Source organism: Thamnophis elegans, chromosome 13 (assembly GCF_009769535.1).
Source record: "Thamnophis elegans isolate rThaEle1 chromosome 13, rThaEle1.pri, whole genome shotgun sequence".
NCBI classification, from domain to species: Eukaryota; Metazoa; Chordata; class Lepidosauria; order Squamata; family Colubridae; genus Thamnophis; species Thamnophis elegans.
In genome coordinates, this window is record NC_045553.1 from 9,754,443 (window position 1) to 9,776,550 (window position 22,108).

The 22,108-nt window shown below is 42.0% G+C and overlaps 1 protein-coding gene across 5 annotated transcripts in view; it reads right to left on the reverse strand.

The window, feature by feature from the left end:
* Positions 1-9,434: 9,434 nt before the first annotated feature.
* Positions 9,435-22,108, reverse strand: part of TXNRD2 (thioredoxin reductase 2) — a 46,963-nt gene continuing 34,289 nt past the window's right edge. For 2 of the 5 annotated variants that reach the window (XM_032228875.1, XM_032228880.1), the window contains exons 12-18: positions 20,605-20,741; positions 19,360-19,455; positions 18,035-18,127; positions 17,488-17,559; positions 16,623-16,720; positions 14,287-14,488; positions 9,435-9,988 (exon numbers count right to left, since the gene is read on the reverse strand). In XM_032228875.1, the coding sequence (XP_032084766.1) occupies positions 14,365-14,488; positions 16,623-16,720; positions 17,488-17,559; positions 18,035-18,127; positions 19,360-19,455; positions 20,605-20,741 (620 nt within the window). In that variant the 3' untranslated portion in view covers positions 9,435-9,988; positions 14,287-14,364. Of the gene's footprint in view, positions 9,989-12,278; positions 12,416-12,537; positions 12,689-14,286; positions 14,489-16,618; positions 16,721-17,487; positions 17,560-18,034; positions 18,128-19,359; positions 19,456-20,604; positions 20,742-22,108 lie in introns of those variants that run through there. The other 3 variants (XM_032228876.1, XM_032228877.1, XM_032228878.1) reach the window with 3 other exon arrangements.

The following is a 22,108-nucleotide window of genomic DNA, read 5'->3' on the forward strand; positions in this document are numbered from 1 at the left end:
CTTCTCTGCACTCTTTCTAGAGTCTCAACATATTTTTTTATATCGTGGTAACCAAAACTGGATGGCATATTCCAAGGGTGGCCTTACCAAGGCATTATAAAATGGTATCAACACTTCACGTGATCTCGATTCCATCCCTCTGTTGATGCAGCTTAGAACTGTGTTGGTTTTTTTTAGCAGCTGCCGCACACAACTGGCTCATATTTAAATGATTAATACAATACAATACAATAGCAGAGTTGGAAGGGGCCTTGGAGGTCTTCTAGTCCAACCCCCTGCCTAAGCAGGAAACCCTGTACTGTTTCAGATGAATGGCTATCCAACATCTTAAAGTGTTGGGGCATTCATATCTTCTGGAGGCAAGCTGTTCCATTGATTAATTATTCTGTCAGGAAATTTTCTCCTCAGTTCTAAGTTGCTTCTCTCCTTGATTAGTTTCCACCCATTGCTTCTTGTTCTGCCCTTCTGATTGTCCACTAGGACTTCAAGATCTCTCTCACAGTTACTACTATTGAGCAAGGTACCACCTATACTGTACCTGTGCATTTTGTTTTCCTTACCTAAATGTGGAACCTAATTTTTTCACCATTGAATTTCATTTTGTTAGTTTTGTGGTTATCTGTCCTTGGAAGAGTTGACAGCCGCTATGAGGCTTCAACTGACCCGGGAATGTAGATGCACCATTTGTTGAGATAAAACAACTTGGCCCCTACTCAAAATTAACAAGGGAGGATTCCTTGTGAGTACAAATAGCAAAGTCCTGTTTTCACAACTTCAGCCACCAAGGCAATGTTCTTATCTCAACGAAGGGACGTGCCCTGCCTTCTGATGAACAGGGAATAAAGGAGACCCATGAATTCCTGATACACCTCAAGGTTGTGTGGGAAGTAGACATTAGAAAGAGGCCCACGAGACAGAATGACTGATCCGTGCAGGCCAAGGTAAGGAGGAGTGAAGTCACCAGATATTCTAGTCGTCTTTGGAGCAGCCCGTCCTGTTGAGACAAGGAGGTAGGAGACCATCAACGGAGCCATAGATGATCCCAAGAAGGAAGTCAAGAGGAAGCACGTCATTACTCAAGGGTGGAAGAAAAATAAAACATGACGGCAGACAAAGCGATGTGTCAATTTGTGGGCCTCCCTCCCTGCCCCACGGAAGCTTTCGGCTGGTCTGAAAAGTCTCCCCAAGTCTCGACAGCTTCCTCCAGGCTTACACGAAGAAGACTTCTCTTTCTTGCTTAGATTAGCTCCCATTGTGTGAGACGCTAGCCAGGTTTTCCTGAAAGTGACACAAAAGCCAGGCCAATAATAAGACAGAAGGACGCAATCCTCAGAGGTGGCAAAGCTGTACGGATCACAAAAATTAGATCCTCATGGATTATGACTATATTTCTCTAAAGGTCTCTGTTCATGGAGTCCAAACTGTACATCGGATATTAATACGATTGAGCGAGTCCAGAGGTATTTCACGAGAAGAGTCCTCCACTCCCCTGCTCACAACAGAATCAGTTATGCCACCAGGCTTGAAATTTTGGGCTTAAACAATCTGGAACTACGCTGATTATTGTCTGTCCCAGTGGTGGGTTTCAAAAATTGTTCGAACCTACTCTGTGGGTCTGGCCTCCTTTGTGGGAGTGGCTTGCCACCCATGTGACTGGATATGGAGATGCCGACGACACTTGTCAGAACCACCTTAAATTACCTCACACACAGCACTGGCATGCATAAGAATATGATGTAAACTTGTTTTTTAAAAGGCATCTTTGGTTTGCGTTAAAACAACTTCAACACATGCAATGTTCTGATTGCACCACAAATGCAGTAGTCATCCTTACCTTTCACAGAGGCACTGAGTTTTATAAATATGAGCATGATAGTGTAGAATAATCATATCTAAGGACCAGTGGTGGGTTTCAAAAAATTTTGGAACCTCTTCTGTAAGTGTGGCCTGCTTTCCGGGTCCACTGGTGGAACCTCTTCTAACCAGTTCGGTAGATTTGACGAACCGGTTCTACCGAATAGGTGCGAACTGGTAGGAACCCACCTCTGGTGTGACCTAAGCGTAGTACGCAAAATTGTCTGTTACAATGTCCTACCTGTCAACGACTACTTCAGCTTCAACCGCAATAATACACGGGCAAACTATCGATACAAACTCAAGGTAAACCGCTCCAAACTCGATTGTGGAAAATACGACTTCAGCAACAGAATGGTCAACGCCTGGAATGCTCTACCTGACTCCGTTGTTACATCCTCAAACCCCCCACAGCTTCAACCTTAAAACTGTTTGTTGGTTGCTGGGCTAGAAGACCTCCAAGGTCCCTTCCAAGCCTATTATTCTATGTTTGAACAGTCCTTGCAGAACTGCCTGTAAGGTGATGGTGTGGGTGGGTGGGGGGCTTCTTAGGAATTTAAATATGACTGCAAAACCCATCTGGAACTTTTCTCGCTAACCTTGGCAGGCTTTGCAAGCGAGAAGAGGGGAAATTGCAGCTCCACAGAGGAAGGAAACGTGGAGGTGTTTTTTCTTTTCTCTTTCCCCGTGACTTGTAGAAAAAGCCCAACTGGGTAAAAAACAATGGAGGGGAGAGAAAAAAAACCTGTCCACACCCGGTTGTGATTTATGGGGCTGTAAAAACGAGATATGGAGTTTTGGCTGCAAGTCCTGGTTGGTTGATGAAAGTCTGCCAGAAAATAAGCAAGCTCAGAGGAGAATTCCACAGTCCTCTTCCTCCTCCTCCTGTCTCTTCTAATCATAATGATGTTACCTAGTTTGGTAATGAAACGTTCATTAGAAGACAAGCAAGCTCAGAGAACACCAAGGACCCCACAGTCCTCTTCCTCTTGTCCCTTCTAGTCCTGATAATGTTACCTAGTTGGGTAATGAAATGTCCACCAGAAAACAAGCAAGCTGAGAAAGGGACCCCACAATCCTCCTCCTCCTCCAGAAAACCGAGTCAGCACTGATGATGTTACCTAGTTAGGCTAATGAAATGTCCACAAGAAAACAAGCAAGGTCAGAGAGCACCAAGGACCGCTTAAACTAAAACTAAACTAAAAATAAACTAAAAGTAAACTACTAAAAGTAAACTACTAAAAGTAAACTACTAAAAGTAAACTACTAAAAGTAAACTACTATAAGTAAACAACTAAAACTAAACAAAAACTAAACTAAAATTAAACTAAAACAACTAAACTAAACCTAAACTAAAACAACTAAACTAAAACTAAACTTTCTCTCTAAATATTTCTTTCCTCTACTTGGCATGAAAAAAATGATGCTGTCTGTCTGTCTCTCCCATAAGTATGTCAAAAAAACAGTCTACCCTTACGGACTAATGTGTTTATTGGGCGATGAGGCTCATCTATCCCCAAATTGCTGCGATATACCTCTTCCTCGGAATGAATTCTCCTTCGGGAAACTGGCACTCATCCATCTCCCTGTATCTCTGCCACAAACAATGCAGAGTGCCCTGTCAGAACAAGAATGGTTCTCCCTTCTTCCCATCCTCCTGGCTAGATCTTTTTATTACTATTTGTTTCTTTTCTTATCAGGTTCTTCACTTTCTGACTGATGCAATCCCATTCTGGAAACTTCCCTTTGGGGCTTGATGCGCCAGCAGCCTCCTGGATGAATTTTCTGCCCTCTGATATGCCAGATCTTGCCTCTATCGGAAGCTAGGCTGGCAACGCTTGAAAGATTGGATTATTTTTTTTAAAAAATATGTGTATATATCGGCATATTGTATATACACAGATAGTCCTTGACTTACGACCACAATAGAGCCCAAAATTTCTCTTGTTCAATGAGGCAATGGTTGAGTGAGTTTTTTGCCCCGTTTTACGACATTTCTTGCCACACGTGAATCATTTTGTAGTTAGTAACACGGTTGTTAAGTCAGTCTGGCTTTCCCATTAACTTTGCTTGTCCGGAGAGGGGATCACGTCACCTCCCCCGCCCCCCGCCGGGCTACTGCAATCATAGTAAATACGAATCAGCGGCCTAGCGTTCGAATTTTGATCGCATGACCATGAGGAAGCTACAACAGTCGTAAGTGTGTGAAAACAGAAGTTGCTTTTTTGAGTGCTTTTGTAACTTCAAGCAATCACTAAATGAACTGTTGTGTATCAAGGGAGAGAGAGAGAGAGAGAAACAGAAATAGATCGGATAGGATAAGAGATAGATATAGAGATAGACAGACAGACAGATATGATAAAGTGATAGACAGACAGACCTAGCTAGATATGATAGATAATAGATAGAAATATAATAGAAAGATAGATAATAGATAGACAGATAGAGATAGATAGACAGACAGACAGACAGATAGGATAAAGATAGACAGAGATAGATACATGATAGATATTACAGATTTGATAGATATAATAGATAGATAGATAGATAGATAGATAGATAGATAGATAGATAGATAGATAGATAGATAGATAGATAGATGTGTGCATATTATATAATTAGAGGGATGGATGGATAAAGATAGATAGATAGATAGATAGATAGATAGATAGATAGATAGATAGGAGAGAGACAGAAAGACGGGGGAGAGAGAGAAAGAAAAGAGAAAGGGAGAAACAAGGATAGAGAGAAGATAGAGAGCAAGAGAGATAGGATAAAGAGATATAGACAAACAGAAATAGATAGGATAGGCTAGAATAAGAGATAGATAGAAATAGATAGAAACAGACAGACAGATATGAAAAAGTGATATACAGACAGAGCTAGCTAGATATGATAGGTAGGTAGGTAGGTAGGTAGGTAGGTAGGTAGGTAGGTAGGATAAAGAGATAGACAGACAGATAGATGAGATAGATAGATGGATGGATATAGGATAGATATGATAGAGATAGATGGGTGAAAGATTTGATAGATATGATAGACAGATAGACAGACAGTGATAGAGATACAGTATAGGCATCGATATAGATATAATTCCTGGGTTGGACTAGTTCTGTGTTCTTCAAACTTGGCAAAATTAAGAGGTATGGATCTCAATTCCATGCTCTCTGGGGAATTCATTTTTCAATGCTGTTGTAACTTAAACTGTTTTAAGTTGAGGACTCCCCGTGCACGGGAATGAAGGTAGCTCAACCGAATGCCTAACGCCGCCAGGCAGCCCCATGTTCCCCGCTGCCTGCTGCAAACGGGGCAGAATATGAGCCGCAAAGAGGCGCTGAAGGGGACATCTCCAGCGGCCCATCATTAAACCATGATGTTAGAGGATTAAGAGGAATAATAGCTGACAATGTTGACTTAAGACAGGGCACAATAGAGCCACAATTAACTCCCTGACATCTGGCAGACAGGTTTTCAGGTTTGATCAAGTAATTACATCAACTTCTGTCCCGGTTGTCATCCCGAGGGGCGGGTGTGGGCCAGTGTGTTTTTTAAACAGTGCCTCTAAGTCATCTTCTCATGAAGATTTCTCGTCGTTGACTGCTGAAAAAATTTCAAGAAAGTGATGGGACTAAGTGAGACAGTAGAAATGGATGAGAGAGACAAATCCAGTTTATATCGATCTGTCACATGGTGGCTCAGTGGCTAAGACACTCAGCTTGTCGATCAGAAGATCGGCAGTTCGGCGGTTCAAATCCCTAGCGCCGCGTAACGGAGGGAGCTCCCGTGGTTTGTCCCAGCTTCTGCCAACCTAGCAGTTCGAAAGCACATAAATGCAAGTAGACAAATAGGAACCCCCTTTAGTTGGGAAGGGAACAGTGTTCCGTGCGCCTTCGGAGTTGAGTCATGCCAGTCATATGACCACGGAGACGTCTTCGGACAGCACTGGTTCTTTGGCTTTGAAACAGAGATGAGCACCGCCCTCTAGAGTCGGGAACGACTAGCACATATGTGCAAGGGGAACCTTTACCTATCATAGACAGAGCTTGGTCTAGGTACTAGTTAGCTAGGTACTAGGTTAAAGTATTCGGCTAGAAAGCGAGAGGCCCTGAATTCTAGTCCCGCCTTAGGCACGAAAGCCAACTGGATGACTTTGGGCTACTCACCAGGAGACTGGAAGTTCTAGTCTCATCTTAGTCATGAAAGCCGGCTAGGTGGCTTTGGGCCAATCAGTAGGAGGCTGGGAGTTCTAGTTCTACCTTAGTCATGAAAGGCTAGGTGGCTTTGGGCCAATCACTAGGAAGCCTGGGAGTCCTAGTTCTACCTTAGTCATGAAAGCGGGCTGGGTGGCTTTAGGCCAATCACCAGGAGACTGGAAGTTCTAGTTCTACCTTAGTCATGAAAGCGAGCTGGGTGACTTTGGGGCCAATCACCAGGAGACTGGAAGTTCTAGTTCTACCTTAGTCATGAAAGCGAGCTGGGTGACTTTGGGGCCAATCACCAGGAGACTGGAAGTTCTAGTTCCACCTTAGTCATGAAAGCTGGCTGGGAGGCTTTGGGTCAATCACCAGGAGACTGGAAGTTCTAGTTCTACCTTAGTCATGAAAGCGGGCTGGATGGCTTTGGGCCAATCACCAGGAGACTGGAAGTTCTAGTTCCACCTTAGTCATGAAAGCTGGCAGGGTGGCTTTGGGTCAATCACTAGGAGACTGGAAGTTCTAGTTCTACCTTAGTCATGAAAGCGGGCTGGGCGGCTTTGGGCCAATCACCAGGAGACTGGAAGTTCTAGTTCCACCTTAGTCATGAAAGCTGGCTGGGAGGCTTTGGGTCAATCACCAGGAGACTGGGAGTATAATATATAATGAAATTTGCAGTATGGCAACAAATGATAACAACGGAAATTTAATTTTAAAAAAAGGGATGATCAAAGCAAGCAATGAAAATGAAATATGGGATGGATTTTATAAAATCAGTGTTGGTGGAAGGCAAAGGGAATAAACCTACTCAAGAATATGTTGCTTTGGAGGGGATAAGACATAATTGGAATATATTGTATATCTTTTAGTTGTTATAGACAAAAAATATAAGGGGGGAAAAACAGGGTCACCAGGGAGGAGGAGTGCACTATAATATTAGGTTTTTTCCCTTTTTCTTTCCTTTTTTTTGTATTTATCATGTTTCCCTGAAAATAAGACAGGGTGTTATTTTCTTTTGCCCCCCGAAATAAGCGCTTGGCCTTATTTTCGGGGAGGTCTTACTATTTTTGAGGTGCAGGAGGCAGCAAGCGTGGTCACCTCATGGCTGCTCCTGGGTTGCAATATTTTCAGGGAGGGCCTATTTCAGCTCATGCGCCCCGTTGGGCTTATTCTCTGGGGAGGTCTTATTTTCTGGGAAACAGGGTAGATGTATATGTGCTATATTTGTATTATTTGCATTTTTAAAAAAATGTATTTTTTTTTTTTTAAAGAGAGACGATGGTCAACAAAATCCCTCTCCCTTAGATTTATGGAAGGAGTTTCTCATCTTTTAAAATGCCAGACTTTCTCTCCCAAGATTTGCACCCAGGGAAATTAGGCTGGCCTTTGATCTTCCTTTCAAAACGCCGGGCGCTCCACTTCTTCGCTTCACGGGTCAGGTAAAGCCAGGTGTCAAGGCTGAAGCGAGCTTTTTTTCATCGAGCGTGACAATGTGGGCGATGGAGAGAGTTCATTCGAACCGTCGACAAAGCGATTTAAAGACGGCGAAAACCACACCGGATCTTCTGGTCTGTGGCTTTCCCATCTAAAAAAAAAGAGTGTGTTTTTTTTGTCGTCGCTTAAATGGTACTGTGATAATCGAAACACACACACCACACAAACAATGATCCTGTGAGATTGGACAAGCTTTCAGATCCCTTTGATTACAGATCTCAGAAGGAGATTGACACTCTTGGGAATTCAGGTTATATGTTTATCCTGCCTTTTATTGTTTTTATAAATAACTCAAGGCGGTGAATACATCCAGCATATCTTCCTGACCTTCCTCCTTCTCCTCTTTTCCCCACAACAACAATCCTATGAGGTGGGATGGGCTGAGGGAGAGGGGCTGGCCCAAAGTCACCTAGATGGGTTTCATGCCTTAGTCAGGACTAGAACTCCCAGTCTGTTGGTGATTGGCCCAAAGTCACCCAGCTGGCTTTCATACCTAAGGTGGGATTTGAACTCACCATCTCCTGGTGATTGGTCCAAGTCATCCAGCAGGCTTTCATACCTAAGGTGGGACTAGAACTCACCGTTTCCTGGTGATTGGCCCAAAGTCATCCAGCAGGCTTTCATACCTAAGATGGGACTAGAACTCACCGTTTCCTGGTGATTGGTCCAAAGTCACCCAGCGGGCTTTCATACCTAAGATGGGACTAGAACTCACCCAAAGACACCCAGCCGGCTTTCATACCCAAGGTGGGACTAGAACTCACCGTCTCCTGGTGATTGGTCCAAAGTCACCCAGCTGGCTTTCATACCTAAGGTGGGACTAGAACTCACCGTCTCCTGGTGATTGGCCCAAAGTCACCCAGCTGGCTTTCATACCTAAGGTGGGACTAGAAAAACTGTTGGCTTACCTGAATGGTCGTTCTCTAGGCGCTGCGGAGTGTCCAAGCACGGTTCCACTGCCCCGGGGTGGAGAGCACAGACGCCTTTAGATCCCGCCGTCTCCTGGTGATTGGCCCAAAGTCACCCAGCTGGCTTTCATACCTAAGGTGGGACTAGAACTCACCGTCACCTGGTGATTGGCCCAAAGTCACCCAGCTGGCTTTCATACCTAAGGTGGGACTAGAACTCACCGTCACCTGGTGATTGGCCCAAAGTCACCCAACCAGTTTTCGGGCCCAAGGCAGGACTAGAACTCACCATCTCCCACCTCCTAGCCTGGTACCTTAACCACTAGACCAAACGTCCTCTCGCTTTGGTGGTGATACAGCATTTCCTTAGGTGGAGGCTGGTCTTTCAGGACAATCAACTAATGCCAAATTTTAACTTTAGCCGAAAACTTTAGCAAGTATTCTACACTCCTGGCAAGGGAGCTGTAAGGTTCTGCTGAATATTTGCAGACACAAGCTAATAATAAAATCAAGATGGAAAGGACCAATTCTCATTCCCATGGTTTAGTTTTTTTGCTGCCCTACAGTACTGGAAGGGATGTGGTGGCTCAGTGGCTAAGATGCTGAGTTTGTTGATCAGAAAGGTCGGCAGTTTGGCAGTTCGAATCCCTAGCGTCACGTAACTGAGGGAGCTCCCGTTATTTGTCCCAGCTTTTGCTAACCTAGCAGTTCGAAAGGACGTAAAAATGCAAGTAGAAAAATAGGAACCACCTTTGGTGGGAAGGTAACAGCGTTCCGTGAGCCTTCGGTGTTTAGTCATGCCGGCCATATGACTACAGAAACTTCTTTGGACAGCGCTGGCTCTTCGGCTTTGAAACAGAGATGAGCACGCCCCCTAGAGTCAGGAACGACTAACAGATTTGTGGGACATGTACCTTTACCTTACAGTACTGGGGGAAAAATATCAAGCAGACATGGGAGAGACAAAGGGAAAAAACTGGAAGAGGAAAACAAATTGAAATCTACTTTAGATTTTTTTGGGGGGGGAAGGAAAAGTTATCCCAAATCAACCACAGCTTCTACAAATTCAACCGAAAACTATTTTTTTAATCCTTCTACGAACTTGTCTACCATCCATTCCAACGTCATTCCTTCTTGTCAATAAGGAACCAGCAAGCATCAGACCTGTCTACTCCAGCGAGTGGTTTTATACACAAGTCGTCATCAGCCGGTGTCCCGTGATTTTGTGCGGATTCCTGAAACGCGCAAAATATCTGCGCCCCCGGGAGATCTTTTGCGACGTTGGTTGGGTTTTTGGCATTGAAACGAGGCTGCTTGAGGTGGTTGTTGGAAACCAGCCACCCCTGGAAGGCACAAGGCAGAAGTTCTCAGAAAAAGACCAGATATTTTTGGTGACCATCTATACCCTGCTTTGACACCAGTTCCAGCTCATCAACGTTCATTTAGATGTCGTCCTCCGATGTAATAAACAGCAAGAGTGAAGATTCCAGAAGTGGGGCCGGTTGGCAGAAGGCTTCCACTGGAGTTGGTTTGGTGACTCTAAAAAGATATATATATTGGCAAGCGTAAGGACACTGACTTCAATGGGAAACTTGGGTAGAGGGAATGTAGGTTCATTTCAGAGACACCAGGTAATTAGAGAGGTCTATGGAGATTCTCAGTCATCCTGTTGTGGTTGCCCCAAAGGCATTTTTTTCAAGAGGCAACTGGAGAAGAAAGAAAGAGAGAGACAAAGAAAGAAAGAAAGAAAGAAAGAAAGAAAGAAAGAAGGTAAGTAAGTAAGTAAGTAAGTTGTGGCCCGCCAGCAGCCAACAAACCTGGAAGCAGATTCGGACAGTGAGGAGGTTGGGGAGGAACATGGGCCAGTCCTGGAGTCTGGGGAAGGCTGTGTGTCAGAGGCAGAGAGGGGGGCAGGGCCATCTGCCAGTTATCAGCTGCCTTCAGAGTCAGACATCAGTGAGGCAGAAGAACAGCTGGAGCCTGTTCCCAGTGTGCGCATGCACAGAGTTGCCAGACAAAGGGAAGAGCTAAAGAACAGGGGTCGACTTCAGAGTAAAGCCACAGAGGGACGGTGAATGTTCCCTCCCAGAGGAAATAAAAGAGGAGCGAAAGGGGAGTGGAGTTTGCAGGAGACAATTAGTTCGCTTCATTGGTTCGTGACTCTCCGAGGCTCCTTGCCAAGTTCTGCAGATATCGGCCTGGCAGCTCTCCAAGCCAGATGAGGCCTGTGACTGCAAATCCTCCCTCGAAAGACTTTGCTGGATGTGAATGAGCAGAATTCACAGTCAATTAATAAAAGGGATTTTTTGTCGGGACAATGAGTTTGCTTCATGCTCTTGGGACGCCTTGGTCAGAACAAAAAGAAAGGAAGGGAGGAAGGGAGCGAGGGAGGAAGGGAAGGGAGGAAGGAAAAAAGAAGAAAGAAAGAAAGAAAGAAAGAAAGAAAGAAAGAAAGAAAGAAAGAAAGAAAGAAAGAAAGCCTATGAAGATTCTCAGTCATCCAGGTCCTGGTTGTCCCAAAGGTGCTTTTTCAAGAGGCAGCTATACTTTGCTTTTTTCCTTAAAGACGTTTCGTTTCTCATCCAAGAAGCTTCTTCAGTTCTAATGGAAGAATCCTTCACACTCCACCATTCAGTCAGAACTGAAGATGCTTTTCTTGGATGAGAAGGGAAACGTTGCCAAGCAAAACACAAGGAAGTCCAGTTGCCTCTTGAAAAAGCACCTTTGGGGTCATTGCAGATGGTTTTCTGAAGAGTTGGCATGGCCAAAAATTCCGTTGACGTTCCAAACCAAGAGTGGGGATTCTTCCAAGCTACAGAGGAATGATTGAATCTGTCATTTGCATCTCTATCACTGTCTGGTTTGGCTTCAACCAGACTTCAAGGGATAATTAGAACTGCAGAAAAAAACAATGGCTACCAACCTGCCTTCCATTGAGGACCTGCACGCTGCACGAGTCAAAAAGAGGGCTGTGAAAATATCTACAGATCCCTCGCATCCTGGACATCAATTGTTTCAACTTCTGCCCTCTAAACGAAATTATAGGGCACTGTACACCAGGATAGCTAGACACAAGGACAGTTTTTCTCCGCATGCCATCACTCTGCTAAACAATTAATTCCCACAACATTGTCAAACTATTTACTAAGACTGCATTACTATTCTTCTTCTCATCCTTCTAATACCTATCTCTTCTCACTTATGACTATAACTATGTTGCTTGTATCTTTACAATTTATATTGTTTTATTTGTTTCCTAGTATGATTTGATTGCTTATTAGTAACCTACGACTATCCCTAAGTGTTGTATCTTATGATTCTTGATGAGTGTATTTTATTCTATTTTTCTTTATGTACACTGAGAGCCTATTATGCACCAAAGAGAAATTCCTTGTGGGTCCAATCACTTTTGGCCGATAAAGAATTCTATTCTATTCTAGTGCAGTATATAAAGCGATACACACTTTGGGGTTGAGCAGAGATGCATTTCCAGATAACCTTTGAATCGTGCTGGAAATAAACAGAGTCGAAATTCAATCATCCTGATGAAATTGCTAAGCATAGAAATTGCCGTGGATGGCAATGTGTTGGCATTTTGCTAGCAATGCTGCTGGTTTTATTATCATTTGATATCACTTAACTCCTGGGCTAATCTCTTAGCCAGCATCTCCACCTTCTGGCTGAGATGAAAATATGAAGCCATTCCTAGAAAATAAGAATAATCTCTTCTACAATCAGCAAAATGAGAAACATGCAGGGAGTCCTCGAATTACAAGAGTCCATTTAGTGACAGTTCAAAGTTTCAACGGCACTGGAAAAAGTGACTTACTGTACGACCATTTTTCATGGTTACGACCTTTGAAGCATGCCCACAATCACATGGTCAAAATTCAGGCGCTGGGCGACTGGTTCGCATTTATGACGGTTGTAGTGTCCTGGGGTCACGTGATCCGCATTTGCGACCTTCTGAAAAGCAAAGTCAATGGGGAAGCCAGATTCACTTAACAACTGACTTACTAACTTATCCACTGCAGTGGTTCGCTTATCCACTGGGGCAAGAAAGATTTGTAAAATGGGACAAAACTCACTGAACAAATGTCTCACTGAACAACAGAAATCTTGGGCTCCGTTGTGGTCGTAAATTGAGGACTTCCTGTACGTTCTTTTAAATATTCCGTTCTGTTTTTCCACCTGTAGCTCCTTCTCAACCAGTCCTGTCAAATTCCCATCAATAGGAACCTTGAGAGACAACAGATATGATTACCGGATGACAATTGTTCTTGATTTATGGTCTCACAACTGGGACTAGAATTTCTGTTGTTAAGCGAGTCAAATGCAAAGAAGTTAGTTGTTAAGTGATCCGGGTCCGATTTTGAAATCTTATGCCCCCCCCCCCCATGGTTTTAAGCCAATCACCATGGTTGTTCAGTGAATCAGGAAGTCCTTAAGGGAATCTGGGTTATCCCATCCACTTTGCTCGGGGGAAGCTATTTGAGAAGGTCACAACTGACCATCATTTTGTCCTGGGATGCTACAATCATCATAAATATATGCACTTGTCAAGCCCCTGAATTTTGATCACGTGATTAGGAGGATGTTGCAAGAGTTGTAAGTACGAGGACCAGTTGTAAGTTACTTTTTTTCCATTATTGTTTTTAATAATAATTCAAGGATTATCCAAATGTTAATAATAATTCAAGGATTATCTGAATTTTAATAATAATTCAAGGATTATCCGAATTTTAATAATAATTCAAGGATTATCTGAATTTTAATAATAATTCAAGGATTATCCAAATTTTAATAATAATTCAAGGATTATCCGAATTTTAATAATAATTCAAGGATTATCCGAATTTTAATAATAATTCAAGGATTATCCGAATTTTAATAATAATTCAAGGATTATCCGAATTTTAATAATAATTCAAGGATTATCCGAATTTTAATAATAATTTGAGGATTATCCGAATTTTAATAATAATTCGAGGATTATCTGAATTTTAATAATAATTCGAGGATTATCTGAATTTTAATAATAATTCAAGGATTATCCGAATTTTAATAATAATTCAAGGATTATCCGAATTTTAATAATAATTCAAGGATTATCTGAATTTTAATAATAATTCAATGATTATCCGAATTTTAATAATAATTCAAGGATTATCTGAATTTTAATAATAATTCAAGGATTATCCGAATTTTAATAATAATTCGAGGATTATCCGAATTTTAATAATAATTCAAGGATTATCCGAATTTTAATAATAATTCGAGGATTATCCGAATTTTAATAATAATTCGAGGATTATCCGAATTTTAATAATAATTCGAGGATTATCTGAATTTTAATAATAATTTGAGGGTTATCCGAATTTTAATAATAATTCGAGGATTATCCGAATTTTAATAATAATTTGAGGATTATCCGAATTTTAATAATAATTCAAGGATTATCTGAATTTTAATAATAATTCAAGGATTATCCAAATTTTAATAATAATTCAAGGATTATCTGAAATTTAATAATAATTCAAGGATTATCCAAATTTTAATAATAATTCAAGGATTATCCGAATTTTAATAATAACTCAAGGATTATCTGAATTTTAATAATAATTCAAGGATTATCTGAATTTTGATCGCATGACTATGGAGAGCTTGCAAGAATTCTAAGTGCAAGGACCATTTGTAAGTTACTTTTTTTCCAGTGGTGTTGTAACTTTGAACAATCACTAAATGAACCGTGATAATTCAAGGACTTCCTGCATCCCATTTTGGGGTTGGGTGAAAGGCGTTGTGAAGAGACCAATGAAAGAATGGAAACAATAGACCTCTAGATGTTGACGTGCTCCTTCCTTCTCTTCTGGAGGCTTCTGCCCAGCCTGGTTGACCAGGGATGGCGCTTAACCTCAGCAGCCTGTGACGGTCGGATCCAACCCTGACCTCTTGGTGATGTGCAATTTAGCCACTTCTTCGGCGCAGGTGGGGTGAATCCCAACCGTCCGCATCATTTGAGAATAAGTAGCACCGCATCTGCAGAAGACAAGTGGAGAGCAAAAGAGAAGGAAATGAAGGAAAGGAATCTTTATGTGTTATCTGGTGGAGTTTGTTCCAATCCCAGCCATTTTTCTCCAGAATTAACTTGGTTCCTTCAGTAAGAAAGTCCACCACCTTAAAAGGTTGACTAGAAGACCTCTAGGGCGTGACCCGTCAAAACCGCGTTCCACAAAAGCGCGGTCGACGAAAGCGCGTATGTGACGTCATCACAGCGCGACGAAAAAGATCGAAAAATTGAAATAAAAATTAAATTACAGCAAGCCGATTCACATAAAGGTAAGGGTTAGGTTTAGGTTTAGGGTTAGGTTAAGGGTTAGGGTTAGGTTTAGAGCGTTAGCGTTACGTTTAGCGTTAGGTTAAGGGTTAGCGTTAGGTTTTTCGTTAGGTTTAGGGTTAGGTTAAGGGTTAGGTTTAGGGTTAGGTTTGGGGGCGTTAGGGTAAGGTTTTCGCTTTATTTTTACATTTTTCGATCTTTTTCATCGCGCTGTGATGACGTCACATACGCGCTTTCGTCGACCGCGCTTTTGTCTACCGCGGTTTTGTGGTGGAACCCCTCTAGGGTCCTTTCCATTCCTATGATTCTATGTTCTGTATAGATCTCTTTCCCTTCCTCTCAATTCTCAACCAATGGTCAACCTTGGTTCCCCTTTGCTCCTCTTTTACTCCCTATGGGAGGTTCCATTCACCGTCCACTTGTGGACTTACTCCCAAGTTGACTCCTGTTCTTTAGCTGTTCCCTTTGTCCGGCAACTCTGTGCATGCGCACACTGGGAACAGGCTCCAGCTGTTCTTCTGCCTCACTGATGTCTGACTCTGAAGGCAGCTGATAACTGGCATACGGCTTTGGCCCCTTCTCTGCCTCCGACATAGAGCCCTCATCAGCGCCTTCCCCAGACTCTAGGACTGGCCCACGTTCCTCCCCAACCTCCTCACTGTCTGAATCTGCTGCCAGCTCTCCTGGCGGGCCACAACACCTCTGAATCTTAAAGTAAGAATTGTTTATTGTATCGCTGTTTCCTGATTCTTTTATTGGAATGTTTTTATAACAATCTGAAGAATAGCAAAATGCTGAATTTTTCCCCCCACTCCAAAGCTCTAGTGATTCCCTCTTTGTCAAAAGAGAAACGTAATCAAAACAAGGTTTTAGTCTTCAGCCTTTGAAAGAAAAGCTTCTGGATGATCATTTATTATCCCGAGAATAGGAAAGAAGAAGAAAAAAATAACAAAGGAAACCCCTTTTCCCCTTTGTTACACTTTGAAGAGTCAGCAACAGCTGGTCTGCAAAGCAAATTTTTCATTATTTTTTTTCCAGAACAGGGAAGGGATTAAAAAAAAGGGGGGCAGGTTTTGCCAAGAAGCCTATTTTGTAAACATAAAACCCAAAAGCCGATACGTCCTTTCCAAAGCGGCACTTTTATTAATAAAGGATGCCCCTATTTTTTCGTCGAACTACAGGAAATAAAAAAATAAAAGAAACCCCAAACACCGGATATGATTTAGTCTGGCTAAAATGGCAATCACTATCTTTTTTTATTATCTTGGAAAGATTTGAAAGAGGAGGATTAAGAAACAAGGCAGCTGGAAGAGGGGTAGGATAGGGTGGAACGGGGGGGGGGGGCTGGCATGCTTTAGAATAGAATAGAATAACAGAGTTGGAAGGGACCTTGGAGGTCTTCTAGTCCAACCCCTGCTTAGGCAGGAAACCCTACACCCCTTCAGACAAATAACTGTCCAATCTCTTCTTAAAAACCTCCAGTGTTGGAGCATTCACAACTTCTGGAGGCAAGTTGTTCCACTGATGAATTGTTTTCACTGTCAGGAAATTTCCCTTTAGTTCTAAGTTGCTTCTCTCCTTGATTAGTTTCCACCCATTGCTTCTTGTCCTGCCCTCAGGTGCTTTGGAGAATAGCTTGACTCTCTGTTCTTTGGGGCAACTCCTGAGATATTGGGAGACTGCTATCATGCCTCCCCTAGTCTTTCTTTTCATTAAACTAGACATACCCAGTTCCTGCAACCGTTCTTCATATGTTTTAGCCACCAGTCCTCTAATTCTCTTTGTGGCTCTTCTCTGCACTCTTTCTAGAGTCTCAACATCTAAACTTAAACTTACTTGATTCCAAGAGCGAAGCCTTGGATAACTTCACCTGCATTTGGGCCAATGAAATGAAGGCCCAGGATCCGCTGATCTTTTTCACGCAGGCACACCATCTGCAAAGAATTCACAAAGAACACGGAGTTTCCAACTAGCTGGGATTAGAGAGAATTAATAGAGTAGAATAGAATAGAAACAGAACAGTAACATTAAAATAAGAATAGAATAGAGAATAGAATAGAATTAGAATAGAACAGAATATAGAATAAGAATAGATAATAGAATAGAATTAGAGTAGAACAGAATAGAATATAGAATAAGAATAGAATAGCCTATAGAATAGCCTATAGAATAGAATTAGAATAAGAATAGAATAGATTTAGAATAAGAATAGAGAATAGAATAGAATTAGAATAGAACAGAATAGAATATAGAATAAGAATAGAATATTGAATAAGAATAGAACAGAATTAGAATAAGAATAGAATAGAGAATAGAATAGAGAATAGAATAGAATTAGAATTAGAATAGACTAGAGAAGAGAGAATAGAATAGAACAGAATTAGAATAGAATAAGAATAGAATATAGAATATAGAATAGAATAGAATAAGAATAGAATAAGAATAGAATAGATGAGACAAGGAGGAGGAGGAGAGATTGTAATATTTGTCTCCTTTGGGGAGGAAGGAAGATGGAAGGGTCAGGAAAAAAGCTTTGAGGCACCATGTGTGAGTAGGCAGCAATATACATTTTCTAAATAAATAAAATAAATAAATAAAAGAAAAAGGTGCTTTATGTTTTTTATTTTTAAGAAAACCCTTGTACGATCCCAGAGACCATAAGCCCCTTGAACTGAAGGAAACATTATGAAGGCCAACTTACTTTTATGTAACACTGAGTAGCATCTCTTTCGGCCACAACAAATTCCAAGGGTTTATAAAATGCGTGGTATACCTGAAAGAAAGTTGTTATTCCATTACAAAGGCTAAAAATGCATTGAGATTGGGAATAATAACAGAAATTTGCAGATCTGAATCTTTCTCTCTTAATTCTCTCTCTCTCTCTTTTTCTTTCTCTCTCTAAATCTTTCTTTTTTTCTCTCTCTCTGTCCGTTTTCTCTCTCTCAGTCTCTCTCTATCTCTGTTTTCTCTCTCTCTCAATCACCCGCTTTCTCAATCTCTCTCAATCTCTCTATTTTCTCTCTCTCAATCTCTCTCTCTTTCTCTCAATCTGTCTCTCTCTCTCAATCTGTCTCTCTGTTTTCTCTCTCTCAATCTCTCTCAAGTTCTCTCTCAGTTTTCTCTCAATCTTTCTCTCTCAGTTTTCTCTCAATCTCTCTGTCTGTCTGTCTGTCTGTCTCTCACTCTCTCAGCTTCTCACAATCTCTGTTTCAATCTCTCTCTGTCTCATTCTACATTATTCCACCAACCTCTATGTTATCTGGACTGTATCGGTGGACAGCAGCTTCTTCTGAGATGCCAACGCTACCATATTCTAGGGGGGTGAACACAGTTGTAGGCACCTACAGGTAGAAGTTGAAACCACACCGTTAGTTATTAACCAAAGAGGTTGGGTCTTCCAGCATCTTGCATTTTCAGCAATGTAAGCCTGCAGGATCTACTACCATGTTTTCCCGAAAATAAGACAGGGTCTTATTTTCTTTGGACCTCCGAAATAAGAGCTTGGCTTTATTTTCAGGGAGGTCATATCATTTTTGAGGTGCAGGAGGCAGCGAGTATGGTCACCTCATGGCTGCTGCTTTGTTGCAATATTTTGGGGGAGGGCTTATTTTTGGGGAAACAAGGTATTTCCAGATACGGGTAAATCCTCACATTTCGACCACAATCGAGCCCAAAACTTCCACTGCTAATCAAGGCCGTTGCCAAGAGGATTTTGTCCCCTTTCAAGACGGTTCTTGCCACGAATCTGGCTTCCCCCTTGGCTTGTCAGAAGGTCGCAAAAGGGGATCATGTGACCCCCTGCAACCGTCATAAATATGAGTCAGTTGCCAAGTGTCTGAATACTGATCACTTGATAGAATAGTTAGACCATGTATAATTGACAGACTAGATTTTATCATACATTTTATCTGTTACTTATTATTTTATTCTAGAATTGTATATTTATTGAGTGTTTTTATTTGGTCGATGACTGTAATAAAATTTCTGAAAAATTGTTACAGATCATGTAACAATGGGGATGTAAGTGTGAAAAATGGTCACAAGACACTTTTTTCAGTGCTGTTGTAACTTTGAATGGTCAGTAAATGAACTGTTTTAAATCAAGGACTACCTGTAATTTCCTTAAGGTAAAGGTAAAGGTTCCCCTCGCACATGTGTGCCAATCGTTCCCGACTCTAGGGGGCAGTGCTCATCTCCGTTTCAAAGCCGAAGAGCCAGCGCTGTCCAAAGACGTCTCTGTGGTCATGTGGCCGAAGGCGCATGGAACATTGTTCCCTTCCCACCAAAGGTGGTTCCTATTTTTCTACTTGCATTTTTTAATGTGCTTTCAAACTGCTAGGTTGGCAGAATCTGGGACAAGGAGCTCACTCCATTATGCAGCACTAGGGATTCGAACCGCCGACCTTTCTGATTGACAAGCTCAGCGTCTTAGCCATTGAGCCACCGCATTCCCTCATATAAGATCCTTGGGGATCCTTTTTAATCATAAAAAAAATATTTTCACCCCCAAAATGAAGGGAACGCTTCCTGGTCCCCTCAGCCGCCATTTTGTCAACGACCAAATCCTACTCACATTGTCATAATCCATGAGTTCAGTAGAGAGGCCGAACAACCGTTGAGCCAATAACTTTCCTGAGGCAATTGCAGTGGGCGTTAGTTCAGGGCGGCCCTTTGAAGGAATGAGAACATTAGAAGAAGATATTTTTACAAATATATTTTTCTTTAAAGAAATTGATGTCTCAAGATTTCACCAACCATTTGGGTTAACTATTTGTCATTTTAGGACTTCCCTTTTCTAAATTCATTTCCCATGGTCCATTCTTTAAAAAAAAAAATTTAAAAATTCTAGGTAATCGATCCTAGGTAGAGGCAGATATTTCTCTCTCTGGGCACTCAGAATATATCTGCGGAACAAAACTCCGTATCGGTGACAAGTAGGGCATCCGGCCATTAAAACACTCTGCTATTGTAGTCAGTTGCCCAGACACTATCCTGTAAGGAATTATGATGATGATGATAATAATCTGCAGGTAGTCTTGGGAGTGGTGCGGTGGCCTAGAGGTGGAGTTCTCGCCTCACAATCGGGAGGCTGTGAGTTCGATCCTAGGTAGAGGCAGATATTTTTCTCTCTGGGCACAATGAGAATGTATTTACCGAACAAAACTCCGCCCTGGTGACAAGAAAGGCATCTGGCCATTAAAACACTCTGCTAGCTCCATTCAGTTGCCCAGACCCCCCCCCCCCGCAAGGGATTACAGGGTCGCTAAAAGAAAATGATGACATAAGCCTAAATGCTGAGTGGTGTGGTGGCCTAGGGGTGGAGCACTCGCCTCACATTCAGGAGGCTGTGAGTTCGATCCTAGGTAGATATTTCTCTCTTTGGGTACAATGAGAATATATATATATATCTGCTGAACAAGACTCTGCCCTGGCGACAGGAAAGGCATCTGGCCATTAAAAAACATTCTGCTAGCTCTATTGAGTTGCCCAAGACTCCACCCCGCAAGGGATTATGGGGTCATTAAAAGAAGGAAAGGCAAAAAGGATGCCCCTCGGTCTGACAATGGCCTTAGGCAAATATTGCAATATGGATTCATGCCAATCCACACCGTATGTCAGTGACTATCTGATACGCCTTGTTATGATCTCTCAAACATCATTCCTGTCGGTAGAATAAATAGGTTTTAACAGAAGAGAGGATGAATGGGAAGATTAAAAGAGAAAGATCTCTTTTAATCAGAAGAGAAGGGATGAACTGTGGGGCTTTTGGTGCTCTCTCTCCACAGAAAATTCCCTGGGACATTCAAAGCATTTATACCTCAGTGATGTCCCCAATTGCAAAAATATGGGGGATCGAAGTGGCTTCAGCTGGATCTACAAGGATTTTCCCCGTTTCCGGATTGGTTTTCACACCCACGCGCTCCAGTTTAAGGGCTGCAGTGTCCGGAGCTCGGCCTTTAGGGAAGGGGAAGCAAAAAGGAGAGGAAAGGAAAAGAGAAAGGGGACAGGAGAGGAGGAGGGAAAGAGGAGGAGCAGGAGTTAAAGGAGAAGGAAGAGGAGCAAAGGCAGGAGGAGAAGCAGGAGGAGGAGGAGAATGTGGAGAAGGAAGAGGAGAAAGAGGAAAAAGAGGAGTAGAAGGAAAAGCAGGAAGAGGAGTAGTAGAAAGAGAAAGCAGAGGGGGGGAAAGAGGAGGAGTTAAAGGAGGAGTAGAAGGTGAAGCAGGACGAGGAGGAGAAGGAGGAGGTGGTAGAAGAGGAGGAGGAGTTAAAGGAGAAGGAGTAGTAGAAGGGGCAGCAGGAAGAAGAGGAGGATAGAAAGGAGGAGGAGGAGGAGAGGAAAAGAATGTGGAGAAGGAAGAGGAGAAAGAGGAAAAAGAATAGAAGGAAAAGCAGGAGAAGGAAGAGTAGTAGTAGTAGGAGAAAGAGGAAGAAGAGGAAGTGGTGGTGGAAGAGGAGGACAAGTAGGAAAGAGAGAGAGACAGAATTATGGTTAAATCCCAACTATCCGATCCGGTCAGAGTTTGCAAGTTTGCAAATTTTACACACTTACTTATTATAACAAAACCACAACGAGAAACAGAATGACTTACAAAGTAATGGCAACCCCACCACTACCAATGGCTCTGCAGATTGTTATTTCTAATTTTACAATAATATCACCCTTTAATATGTTTATTTATTCAAGACATTCATACCGCTGCCCGAGTCCATTGTGACTTTGGGCAGCATTGAAAATCCATTAATCAAAACCCCCAAAGAAAAACAGCACACCCCATTAAAACTAACACAATTAAACAGAGATTGATTCATCCATTAAAATCGATTGCATCCCATCAATCTGGAACTCAACTTAACTTGACCTATGGACCAGCAAAGTCAAGGCTAACTGAGAACATGATAAATACCACCCTGGGTTGTAGATTATTGGCAGGCTGTAAATCTCACAACAATAATATTAGTTGTATATTTGTGTGTGGATGGGAGAGGCAACCCCATAGAATGCCACTGCCAGTTATTTGTGGAACAACCTAATCAAGAGATTGATTGATTGAATTCTCTTAGCCAGGATTGTCTTGCTCCAATATTATAATTGCTTTAAAAAAAATAAAATTCAACGCTTAAATTACAGTGACTATATTTTTTTTGGGGGGGGGGATAATCACTCTTTTCAGTGTCATTGTAAGTTCAAACAGTCATTAAACAAACGGTTATAAATCAAGAACTACCGTTGTATGCTATCTGAAGTCACGTATGGGGGGATCAGTGGTCGTATAATTATACTGAAATAAATAAATTTTTAGTTGCAAAGCAAAGTTGCAATCA